Source organism: Ischnura elegans, chromosome 10 (assembly GCF_921293095.1).
Source record: "Ischnura elegans chromosome 10, ioIscEleg1.1, whole genome shotgun sequence".
NCBI classification, from domain to species: domain Eukaryota; kingdom Metazoa; phylum Arthropoda; class Insecta; order Odonata; family Coenagrionidae; genus Ischnura; species Ischnura elegans.
In genome coordinates, this window is record NC_060255.1 from 103,091,011 (window position 1) to 103,104,191 (window position 13,181).

Here is a 13,181-nt window from a genome sequence, read left to right on the forward strand (position 1 = left end):
GAGGTTGTTCCAACTGTTGCTTTCCTTGAGCTGGGCTTTCTCACACTTAGCATTGAGTCCCCTTCTCTCCTCTCTTCTCCCCAGCTCGTCTCACCCTCCTACTTTTCATTTGGGCTGTTACATACGTATATTTGGGTTTTTGTGCATTTCCCTCACTTTGCTCTCATCTTCCTCACACCATTTTCATTCATGGGATTGTGCATGCTTCATAATATTTTGTTTCCAAAGACCATTATTTTCTTCTCTTGATTCTTATGTCCAAGTTTCAGATCCATAGAGTACTACCGGTTGTTTTTTAGTCTTGTAAAGGTGTGATTTTGTATTCCTCAACAGCATCCTACTTTTCAGCATTTAAGATTTAGCAGCCCAATATCAATTTTTCTCCAGCAATAATCAGGCATTTTTCTCTCCTTCCTCTGTGTTTTCCTGCTCTGTGGTCACTCCCAAAAGTATTTAAACCCTGGAGCTCTTTCAAATTTATAATCTCTTGGAGTTATCAGAATTTAAGTGTTCGCTGACTGTTAAATATTTTGTCTTTGGTTCTCTAATTTCATGGCCCCTTTGCTTAGGACTGAGGAGGCAAAAAATAGCACACAAGTGGTGATGACACACATTTAAAAGACAACTCAGTGAACTCATAAGGAAGTTACGATATCTCATGGTAAAGGAGCTGACCCTCCTTGACGTCTCACTGGCAGAATAGGGACCAGTTTTCAAGATAGTACAACTGAAAAAGGCTGTGATTTGTATGGGCATATTTGTTCACTTGTTGGCTTTAATGGGAATTTTACCAAATCATTTTTGAAAAACCTGAAGAAATTAAATCACTATTGGTATTTTATTGGAAAGAAAAGAGAACTTTCCTTCAAGAAATTAGTAATTAGTTTTAATTTAAAATGCATTGTCTGAGAGAGAAAAATTTTAGATGAAGTTGAGGAAGCATACTGAGTACACATGATGGCGGCATGCAACATATAAATCGTGCATGTTGATGTTAAGGGGTTAATTAAACTTCTTTCGTATCTTTCTCTAAAGTTGAGTTTTTACAAGGTTTTGTCTCTTTCATTAGGCAAACTGCATTGATTCGACTGCCCAGCCGGAGGCTGTGTTTGCTGGTGAACTGAAGAAGCTTCAGGCAGACAAGCTGAAGCCAAAAGAGCAGTTGACGCTGGAGCCATACGAGAGGGACCACGCTGTTGTTGTGGGTGTGTTTAGGCCTCCGCCCAAGACAAAAGCGGGATAAGGCCATCCGTATAGACAGCTGTTTTTGGACGCAGGAATTGCTAAAGTTTTTATGGCCAAATGGGAATGGCCGCATTATCAGCCTTTGTATATGTTTATGAAATAAGTGATGAAATGAGTTTATGTCCTTCTCTTTAGACTTGAGTGATTAGTTGTGTGGCTATGTGGTGGGAAGACAGGAGGGACGTATTTTTTATACTTTCAATGTCACTCTCTGGTTATATGAAGCCCTCGTTGTTGAAGAATAAATCTTTCTGTGCGAGCGTCTTCAGTGGGTTTGTATTGGGCCTCGGCCTAGATTGTGATCCATCCTCGGTAGAGGGACCAGGTGCTCAGAGCACTGCCACTAAACCAGCTGTGGTGAATGAGATTGCTCAGTCATTTCTCAGAGATCTTTTCAGCCACTACTTGCCTGAGCACTTGTCACTGATTAGCAGGAGCTCGAGTGTAAGCTCCAAGAGACGTGTTGCTGCTCAGGTGATTCAAAACGCCCCACTTAACGGATGTGGTTGGGTCGGTAAAAACTTGAAAGGTTGGCACATGAGTTGACCTGCATCCCTCAACTGCACGCCACCAAGTGTACTTGTTTCCCAGGTTATCCGGTGGTCATCTTCACTTTCTTCAGAGTCGGAGACTAAGAATTCAGGGCAATAATTGGTTCTCTCAGCAGTCTTTTCTTGGGTCGCTATACATTGGAATTGTTTTTCATGAAAAACAGCATCCCCCTTATAATGACCTTGTTTGTTTCAAGGTTGAGCAAGCAATACCCGTCCTTCGTGTTTTCTTCGTATCCAATCGTGACACATTCCATGACTTAGTTGTCCATGTACTTCCCTCGTGGCTTGAACTCCGCATCCAAATGCCTCAAAGTGCGCTCTTTGCTGTCTTTTGCTGTCAGAAGTAACTTGGTGATCAGCTCTAAGGGGATCTGGAATCCTATGGCTCTGCGAGGAGTTCTATTCCTGTTGAAAGACATTGCCTCAGCCCACATTCCCTTCTCAGATTCAGCTAACATCCATCTTGCCATCTCACATAACACACACTGTTCTGCTGTTTCCAGTATGGCACGCTCTCCTCGTGGATAATTCCACGCTGGTCCAGATATTGGTTGATATCCTTATTTACATATTCTGCACCAAAATCTGACCAGATTCTTGAAAGCCTTTTACCAGATTGTGCCTCCATCATTGTCTTATACCAGCATATCTTCACCAATATCTCGTCCTTTATTTTCATGGTCATTACTTACTCATGCCTTGAATTGTCATCTGTGAATACAATGACGCTCTGTGCCCCTCCACATGATGGTGGATCAAACTTTCTGTCTGTGTTGACCAACTCGAGAGATCTATAACAATATATGCTTTAGAAATATTGTTTATTTTGAATTTAACTCACCAAAATCTACACAAAAGCCACTGAAATCAATTACAAGAATCCTCAGTAAAACTAAGAAAAGGAAATGAAAAACTCTTTTCCACATCAGCCGAGATCCCAAGCTATAAAACGTAAGCTACGCTGAATCGAACTACAGTGGAACCCCGATTTATCGTTCCCGCATTCATCGTTTTCCCGCATTCATAGTTTTCCCGCATTCATCGTTCGCCGCTCCTGGTCCCAAATTAAGTTCCATAAAGACAATGTAATTTTTTCCCGCATCTATCGTTCCCCGAAGTATCGTTTTCCCGCATTGATCGTTTGGAGATCGCTGTCCCGTCGAATAATTTTCCCGCACTCATCGTTTGATAAAAATGAGACGAAGTGTTTACAACGTGTTGTTTATGGCTAATAACGACAGACACAAAGTTTGAATCTTCCCCAGGAGATTGAAATGCGATAGGGAGAAGCAGAGTGCCGTGGGATAATTACATTAGTGCATTTCCCAAGATCCGGTATCCCCCTCCATTCAGCACTCGCCTCCCCCCCGGTTGAAGCTTTCTTCTTCTCGGAAATAAAAAAAGGTCCCATGCTCGAGCAGGGATTGTATTACGACGACCTTAGCTTCGAAAGAAAATATCAAGTTACTCGGGAACAAAAGAAACCTTTTTCACGCCTCCCCCTTTCTCAACCTCTGCCTTTTTTTAGCCGACTCGCTTCAAAGGTGAAGGTCAACTGCTGCATGAATCACCAATTAGCCCAAAAGGTATCTAAAAATGAATTTCGGCAATTGGTATAATACTTTTATTATATTGACATATTAGTGATGTGCACGTAATTCAGTAAAGATTGATACCAAACACGACGTATTTCTAACGTTATGTAAGCATTTTAAGCAAGGAAATAGTTGGAATAATACGATGGTGATTTCTGGCGAATATCGATATCCTCACAGCTGATAGGGAGCTTCATGGCAGTTGATGCGATTTTTTTTTCGATTACATTATCATTATTTTTTTTTATTTCATCATTATTTTTTTCTGGTTACAATTTACGAGTTATGCTACAAGTCTCACTTGTCTGAGTTGCTAACGAAGCAATGTCTTCTATGATATTTTGTTTCTCTCTACTAGCAATCTGAATTCATCTGCTCATCTAGAGCTACGGTACTTATTGTTAGAAATGAGTGGGTAAGTTGCCTTCTCTATAGGATAAAAAATTTCATTGCGCAGTCATATGGTCATGCTTCACCCTCTGCAGTAAGCTCTGCCTACGCCGTACGCGATAGCATTAGTGCCGAACTTCACCTCGTACGAATGGTTCCGTACTTTCCGGGGTGGGTTGACTTAAAACCAGCGAGTGTTTTCCGTGTGGGTGCAATGGAGTCCGGTTTAATTTTTATTAGTTTTATTCTGATTAGTCTTCGGACCATGGCCCTTCCGAAGACACAAGTGAGAACTTAAAAAGATGGACTGAAAATAATTGAAATGAAGAAAAGAATCCGGGCTAGAAATGCGTGAATATTACAGCACGCCTCTGTATGTCCGCTGGTACATGACGGCAGGGGTGGGGGTAGAGCGAGATCCCTGGTGAAAACAAGAAGTGGGATGAAGCCGAGGATCAGGTGGGCGTGCCGCTGACGATTATCTCCACATTGCCTCAACATATTAAAAATTAAATTGCTAGAATGGAACATTTCAAATAATAAACTATTTTTGGCCTTCTTGATCCATTTCATAACCAATCACTGCGATGGCGAAATCTGCTGTTTGAGGCATAACACGCATATTTCTCTCGTAAATACGTGTACTTGAAATGGCATTTGATGGATAAGAATTTTTACATCAGACAGAAATGCATAATAGCCGTGAAAATTCCGAGTGGAGTGCAAACATTTTTTAGCAAGGCGGCTTGTTCCTTTAGGATTTTAGAAAGAGAGATAAGTCGAATCAACAATATGATCTAAGTGTTTCGATAAAGTAATAATATTCCTGTAATCAGCTGAAATCTCGTTTGAATCCATTAATGAATGTCATAATTCGCAAAAATCCAGCGGATCCTGGGACATATGCAACCCGGACAAACATTCCCGCGTTGATCGTTTGCCCGCATTCATCGTTTTTTCATCCATCCCCCTGAAAAACGACAGATCTTGGTTCCACGAGGCTTGACATCACATCCCCCTCACCCCCTCCAATGGGAGCACACACAAAACTGCACTTAATAAGCTTCACCTGCTAATTCTAATAATCTCGGACACCAGATCTACAAGACCAACCGAAATTAGGATCAAGGCCGCCTCCGACCGTAATCCACCCAGATAACTGCAGTGGAGACGAATGCCAGGATTCAAGATACGCGACTCGGGACAAAAGCAAAAAGAAAAAAACAGGATCCCCCCTCTAGTTCAATTTCCGTATTTATTTAAATAAATTCCCAAATTTGCATAAACATGGAAAAAGGTCTGCGATACACAGAAGCTCCTGATACATAAAATAATTTCTCATTCCCCTCGCCCACCATTGAAACAGATTTGAATAGTTGAAACATAAATAGCTAGGGAATCATTCTCCCTCAAATAATTCAGATAACTTGGCACTGGCAGAATTAAAGAGGTAATTTCCTTACAATAGGTTGACTGATTACACTGGGTATTCACAATGTGTGACATGACCCATGCAACACAATCCTGAAAACTCGCGAAACTATGATTAATTAAACTCCAGACATAATAATTGATTGTTTAAAGTGAAATTAATATACAAGTCGAGAAAAATACGAAAAGCAACCTCCCCGAGCTGATAAACACACTAATTGTACATCAAGCCACAACTTTCTCAGTGCCTTTTGACCCCACACTAGATGGCTATTAGATATTAGGGAGAACCATCTCTGCTCAAGTCTGAGATCCAAGAGGAGTAGGAGGAGAACGTCGTGGTCGTAGTTCTTGTCTTTGTCCCCTCGGCGCATGTGCCAACAGCGGCTTCATGCTTGTTGCGTTGTCTGCTATCTCACGATGGCCCGCTTCTGACGCGCCAGCTTTCAATGGACGGCTTACTTGCAGACAGGCAGAGTTGCGGGAGGCTTAAACTGGCCAGATTTCAGCCTTCTCCAACATGCAGCGTAACCGCTCTCTGTCCATCTCTCAATTGGGTAACGGGAAGGAGGAAGATACGTGGCTCTATTTCCCACAATTAAATAACAATGTTAATTAAAATAAAAGATAATCACTAATCATAATTTCTAGAATCGTGAATCACTTATGAATATTTATATCATGGCAGTTCTTATTTTTAGGTTTTGTCAGCTTGTTGATGTGAGGACTCTGAATAAACAACCTAGTTTTATAATCCACTATAATTTGTAACATTTATACAAAAAAAGGTTAACACAAGAACAGCCAGACAGAAACTAAAAATTTAATCCATACTACAAACTCATAACTTCGGGTAAGTGTGACCCCGTGTTGCACTTACCCCAGGCAACGGGTCGCACTTGCCCTGGCAGGTAAGGTTACGACGGGGAAAGTGCGACCCCCGGTCTAAACTAAATACAGTAAAACCTCTATATAGTGAACCTCTTTACATCATAAACCTCCATACATCATACCACCCCTATGGTCCCGTCTGATTTACATGTAAATTTATAGGCAAACCTCTTTGTAGTGAACCACTTATCATACCAAGGAGATGCCCCCGAGACGGCCTAACTACCTCCGCAAAACGTACCGAGACAACAAGAGACCATTAATGCAGCTGTGATTACATACATGGAATGGCATTTTCAGCAATAAATGTTTCACTCTCTTTTTTTCTTATATACCCTATTATGCTGTAATTTTCATGTTAATCATTAGTTGTGGCCATTTTGTTCCATGTGAGAGCATACCTAACAGTAAATAAGAAAAAAGGTATCCAACTATCCTAATCATTTAAAGTGACTGTTGAATTGAGAGAGATCAAATCATTTTCTCTCGAATCATAGTAAAAATCATGCGATAGCGTTCGCTTTCTGTTATCATTAAATAATAAATATATGTTCACTGATGCGTGCATGTTTATTTAAACGCATAAATATAATGGTTTAAAAGACAGTAGTGCCTTTCATTTCCAAAGGATATGAAAAAATGGTGCATATCACTAAAACATCTCTATAGTGAACCTCCATACATGAAATTGCCCAAATTTTGGTCCCCTCCGTTACGATACAAAGAGGTTTTACTGTTTAATGATCCGAGCTCCTAAATTCCAAGTAAAGCAAGGAAAAGTAATGCATGAAGAAGAGGAAACAAGATACAGTTCTTACCTAACATCTCCGATGCGTTGATTCTGTGGGAACTGCGGTGTAACCTCGCCTCACAACCACCTACAACTACGAGATGAACTGAGGGGTATATTTTCTGAGCATGTGGAACGAGAATTCGAGGGATAAGTATTACAAAGTCGTTGGCTCTTACTCCATTACAATGTGCAGATTATGTTGGATGACTTCCACATGCTTTGAGAACAGAAATACGATCTTTCTTAAGGGAGGTCGCACTTACCCCACCTTACCTTAATTTACAACATCATGACTTATAAATTCAATTACAATAATAATTTACAATGTGAATGTATCAAATTATAAACTACTTGAAATTAAAATTTGCAACAATGTACAATATTTATCATCAGGGGATTCTTTAATATTTTCCATGTTTAAAATAATTTAAATGCTAGCAATTTAAATTGAAACGTATTAAAAATGTAAATACAACTTTTTTACAATATTGCACTATTTTACGATGACAGAGGAGAGGGATCGCCAATGATGATCTTGGAAGCAAGCATCTAAGCTGAGGCTAGGTTCTTCAGGGCAATTGGTGCAGAAGGTGGTGGCAAGGGTCTTAGGCCCTGGGTACGATACGAGCGGCGGGCGGTGAGCGGTGCCGCTCTGATATCGGTCCTCATTTAGTTGCATGTAAATCCATTGAGGGTGGGTGCGATATGTTTGAGCGGCGAGCGACAGTGAGCGGTGCCGCTCATGGTTCCAAGTCCAGACCGATTTCTTTTCCACTGCCGCTCATTAGATTCATCCTTCAGTGTAGTTGAAAATGTAAGCGGAGAAACAACAAAGTGGTGAGAATACGGCCAAACAAAGGAAGACTGAAGTTAGAAAAGGTGAGAAACCTGAGCGGTTGGAAAATTGCCGCTCGTATTGTAGCCACCGCTGCCGCTCACGTGCCGCTCGTATCATACCCGAGGCCTTATTCCCAATTTTGACCACTGACTGCGTTGTTTTTGGGCCTTCTCTTATTCCTCTTTTCGAAATTCTTTGGAATGAATGGTAAGGAGGGACCCCGTGATAAAGGCTAATTTCTTCTGGTATGGCCTTTGGTGAAGGTGTCTATTATAGACAACTTGAATGAGTGCAAGCTCATTTTTTGCGTGCTAGGCTTCTGTTCCGGGAGATAGGAATTCAAAAGCATTTTATGCATTACATGAATCCCTAATCTCCTGAACCATTTTAAAGTTTTAGGATCACTAGGAGAATATGCCACGGTCGATATGGTCAATGCCCCCTGGGAATCTTTTACATGACGAGATAGGTTTCTTGCAGTGTTGCAAAATGAGCATTCTGCAGAAATTGTCAATCCTGGCGATCTTGTTCCCATTTTATATGCTCTATATAAATTAACATTTGTCTATTATCTTTTCAATAAGAAAGTATTACCAAAACATGCTGAGGATGCTTCCCTTCATTTGCAGCTGAAAGACTGCCACGATAGGGGGAACACTATTTTCTAAAATTAAACTATCCTGAGTTTTAATTGCATGATTTAAAGTCAGTTATATTTTTAAGTATTCACAATGAGAATTCTTCATAGATTTATTTTTTGTAGACTTTCCGTCGATCTATGCTTAATTAGTTGTTTATGCATCTAAATACTTGGTGGGGGGGCGGACCCCCCTCCTGGCTGCACCACTGGGCTTAGGGCTGCTAAAAGGGGAAACTGTGCGGTTGTGCTTAAAAAAAGATGCAAAACCCATATTCAAGCATTCACAAGCCCTAGCTTTTGCCTTGAGGAATAAAGAGGACAAAGAACTTGAGAGATTAGTGGAGTTAAGGGTATTGTATCGACTGTAAAGTTCAGCAAATGGGCAACTTCAATTGTACGAGTGGGAAAGAGTGATGGAACAGTCAGAATTTGTGGAGATCTCAAAGTTACTATAAGCACATACATAATTAGAAGTAGAGCAATATCCACTTCCTTGGGTTGAGGAGTTGTTTTCAATGTTACGAGGGGGAGAGAAATTTTCAGTCATAGATTTGTCCAATGCCTTTCAACAGCTCTTACTGGATAAGGATTCGCAGGCTCTATGCACCATCAATATACACAAGGGCCTCTTTAGGTATAGTAGACTTCCCTTTGGCATTGCTTCAGCCCCCGCAATTTTTCAAAGAACTATGGACCAGGTGCTACAGGGTTTGGAGGGAATTGCATGTTTTCAGGATGACATAATCGTCACAGGAGAAAATGATGAAAGGCACCTGAGCAATTTGAACCAAGTTTTAAACAAATTGAACAATTTGGGGTTTAAGGTCAATAAAGATAAATGCAAGTTAATGTTGGATACAGTTGAGTTCTTGGGGCACAAGATTGACAAAGAGGGTTTGCACGCTACAACCAGTAAAATTGAAGCTGGAGTAAATTCACCTAGACCAGAGGGGACGTCTCAGTTGAGGGCGTTTTTGGGATTAGTTGAATACTATTTGAAATTCCTGCCAGATTTAGCCTCAGTGTTGACACCCCTGCGTCAGTTGCTGAGGAAGGAGACTGCATGGAATTGGTCGGCTGAGTGTGAAACAGCATTCAATAAAGTACATCTACCAAAGTTTTGGCTCATTATGATCACTCACTGCCAGTTATTTTGCAGTGTGATGCTTTCCCATACGGTTTGGGGGCAGTAATCTTACACTCCTATCCTGATGGTGAGGAAAGGCCAATTGCCTTGGCCTCTCAGACCCTCAGCAGGGCAGAATCTCACTATGCTCAGATAGACAGGGAAGCGTTAGCTCTTGTATTTGGGGTAAAACATTTTACGCAGTACCTGTATGGACGAGAGTTCATTTTGAGAACAGATCATAAGCCATTGATACACATTTTCGGGGACAAGAAGGGAATCCCTCCAATGGCAGCAAATAGATTACATACAAAGGTGGGAAATTATCCTTCAGGATTTTAATTATAAAATAAAGCATGTGAGTGCTGAGGAAAACAAAATTGCTGGTGGGTTATCAGGATTGCCACTGCATTGTGAGGGGGAAACATTTGAAGAACTATCCTATATAGAAGTAGGGGAAATGGAGTTTCTGCCTGTGACTGCTAAGGATGCTAGGAGTTCTGAAACTGGAAGGGATGCTGTACTGAGCAGAAGTTTGGACTATTGTACGTTGGGTTGGCCAAGGGAGGTGGATGCTGAATTGAAAATATATTTTCACAAGAGGCATGAGTTAACAGTGGAACAAGGGTATGTTATGAGGGAAAACCGAGTAGTGATAACAGAAAAGTTGAAAAAAAAAAAAATTTGGACGAACTTGATTCAAGTCATTTGGGGATAGTTGAAATGAAATCAATGGTTAGGTCGTATGTGTGGTGGCCCAATTAAGATATTGATTTGGAGTCAACAGCAGTCTTGTTCATCGTGCTTAATGAACAAATCCATGCCTAAAAGAGCACCACTAAAATCTTGGGATTGGCCTGAAAAGCCTTGGTTCAGGCTTCATGTGCATCTGGCGGGTGGATCCTCGACCGATCACAAATACACATGTCTACACTAAACTTTAGGCGTGAAGTGGCAAGGGCAATATTGTTGAAGTACGTCACTGCGCCTAAGCTGATCGCTCGCAATTATCATGATACTATGGCAGAACATCACAGAAAAGATTACGACAGTCACATCCTCATTACAGAACAACTGAGGCACCAGTGTTGTATTTGTCAGAGTAAGACAATTAAGTCTTGTGAAAGGTGTAAAGTTCCTCTACATGACAATTGCTTTGCATGGTACCATACTTGAAAGTATCATTTCAAGGAGGATTATGTCTTTCTTAATCAAGAACAATGTTCTATCAAAAAGCCAATTTGGTTTCATAGGTGGCCTCTCTGCTGAATTTGCCATTTACAAATTTATTGATGCTGTCATTGATGGTCTCGATCATCATTTACATACCATTGGGATTTTTTATGATCTCACTAAAGCTTTTGACTCTGTTGACTTTGAGATTCTTCTTAAGAAAATTCACTTCTATGGAATAAGGGGCATCCCTAACAACCTCATTAGATCTTTTCTTTCAAATAGGACTCAATCAGTAACTGTTACACATGACAAGATGTCCAAACATACTTCATCATATCGCAAGGTGGCAGGGGGTGTTCCTCAAGGCTCCATCCTTGGGCCCCTCCTTTTTTTTACTATACATAAATGATCTTCCTTCATCATTGAATGGAAATATTTTCATGTACGCTGATGATACAAATCATCTAATCAAAAATGATGATAATCCTGTAGTCACTGCTCAAAATGCTGTCTTCGACATGGAAAAATGGTGCCTCTCCAACAAAGTAAACTTGAATAAAGCCAAGTGTGCATATGTCTTTTTCCACCCTGCTCAAAAAATAATTGATTACAGCCATTATTTAAAATTTGAAGACGTCAGTCTTCAACGTGTCAATGACACCAAATTTCTTGGGCTCATCATTAATGAAAATCTGTCCTGGGACTCTCATATTAATCATATTTCATCCTCTATTGCATCTGGATGCTATCTCATTAGACGCATGATGCAATTAACCGACTCACGAACAGCTATCACTATTTATTTTGCTCATATCTATTGCAGGCTAAGATATGGTACTTTAGCCTGGGGTCTATCCCCCAAGGCTGTTTGTATTTTTAAATTACAGAAATGGGCAGTCAGAATCATCTGCAAAGCTAGGAAACGAGACAGCTGTCGCAATCTTTTTAAAAAGTTACAAATCCTTCCCCTACCTTGTATTTATATTTATTGTGCTGCGATGCTTATAAGAAATCATCATTCTCACTTGACACTTCTAAAGAATCTTGATATTCATAATCATAACACGAGAAGCAGAGACAATTATGCTGTTAGACAACATAACCTTTGTATTTTTAATACTGGTCCTGTCACCATGAGTTGCAGGATTTATAATAACCTACCTGCCTCATTAAAAGATGAAAAGGTGAAAGGAAATTTCTCCTCTAAATTAAAGATGTACCTTTTAAACAATACCTTTTATTCTATTGAGGAATTCCTCAATTCTTAATTGTTTTGTTGTAACTTTGTAACATTCTTTTATATTGTTCATTCAGAATCTCTTGTGTAAGTGTTTATCCTTTTTGACGGGTCCTATATATGTTTTTGCATATCTTTTGGCACCAATAAATTTATTATTATTATTATTATCATAGTTTGTGGTTTACTTATATCACAAGTAGAGTTTGAATGTTTTCCAAGGTGTTTACTTTGTTATGGTACTTTATTTTAAACATCAACAAGAATGTTTTAATTTCTACGATAATTGCAACATAGTAGGTAAAAATTGCTTCACAGAACAATTGTTCATTGTAGTTACCATAATATTTATTGTTGGCACAAGCAGGCAAGAGAAATACGTTATTGTATTATGCTGAATTCTTCAAACAATGTTCCTGTTTTCACCAAAATCATATCTTTTGTCAGAATAGTGCTAAAATGAAGTAGGGTTCATTTCTAAACATTTACCATCATATTTGAAAACAAAATTGAAAAAAAAAAAAAAAAATTCGCTGGGCGGCAATGGGTTAAAGATGTGCGTGCGGAATGAAAATGGGAAGGGACACAAGGAATGAACTTCTTTGACTAGATACCTAGATTGAGAGAATTGAATACATATACTCTTTACCAGACAAATTTGATGCTGACATTTTCATTCATGAAGACGATCATTAATCGTCTAAAAACTTTTTCATTCCTTCAACATGATTTGAATTCAAATTACTTGCCTCACTGATGTTTTGTAACGCCTTCTTCACCATATTAGGAGCCGTCATCAGTCTGTTAATGTTCCACAAATTTATGCACAGCATAATGATATCAAACATAATATTCTTAATGCAACGTAAATGCACCAGTTGCACCACTGTTGCTTACAATATTTATTTACACACCCTGGAAACCATTTGCCACTTGATGTGACAAAAGAGCATTGGGAACCTTAATGAACCATTCACTATGGTATTAACCAAGCCTTTCTCATGAATCAGTCAAACCCCTCTCATCAGAGCTCACCCACGTGATGTTTATGAATCATTTATCAAAGGGCTCTCTCCTCTGGCAAGAGGACACCTGACTCACCCCCACAATAATGACTTTGAATTTGGGCCTACATTAATAATTTGAGTGGTGTTACGAGGGGCAACAGGGTAAATGAATCTCCAACAAAGGCTAATAAATGTGGTTTTTAAGATACTAAATAATGGAGTTACAGTAATTTAGAACCTCAGAAAGAGAAAGACAAG

At 39.7% G+C, this 13,181-nt stretch overlaps 1 protein-coding gene across 1 annotated transcript in view; it reads left to right on the forward strand.

Annotated features, from left to right (window-relative positions):
- The window catches only part of LOC124166563 (rRNA 2'-O-methyltransferase fibrillarin), a 44,714-nt gene extending 43,205 nt beyond the window's left edge, over window positions 1-1,509 (forward strand). The window contains exon 6 of the mRNA XM_046544126.1: window positions 1,070-1,509. Coding sequence (XP_046400082.1) covers window positions 1,070-1,243 — 174 coding nt within the window. The 3' untranslated portion in view covers window positions 1,244-1,509. The remainder of the gene's footprint in view (window positions 1-1,069) is intronic.
- Window positions 1,510-13,181: the final 11,672 nt, after the last annotated feature.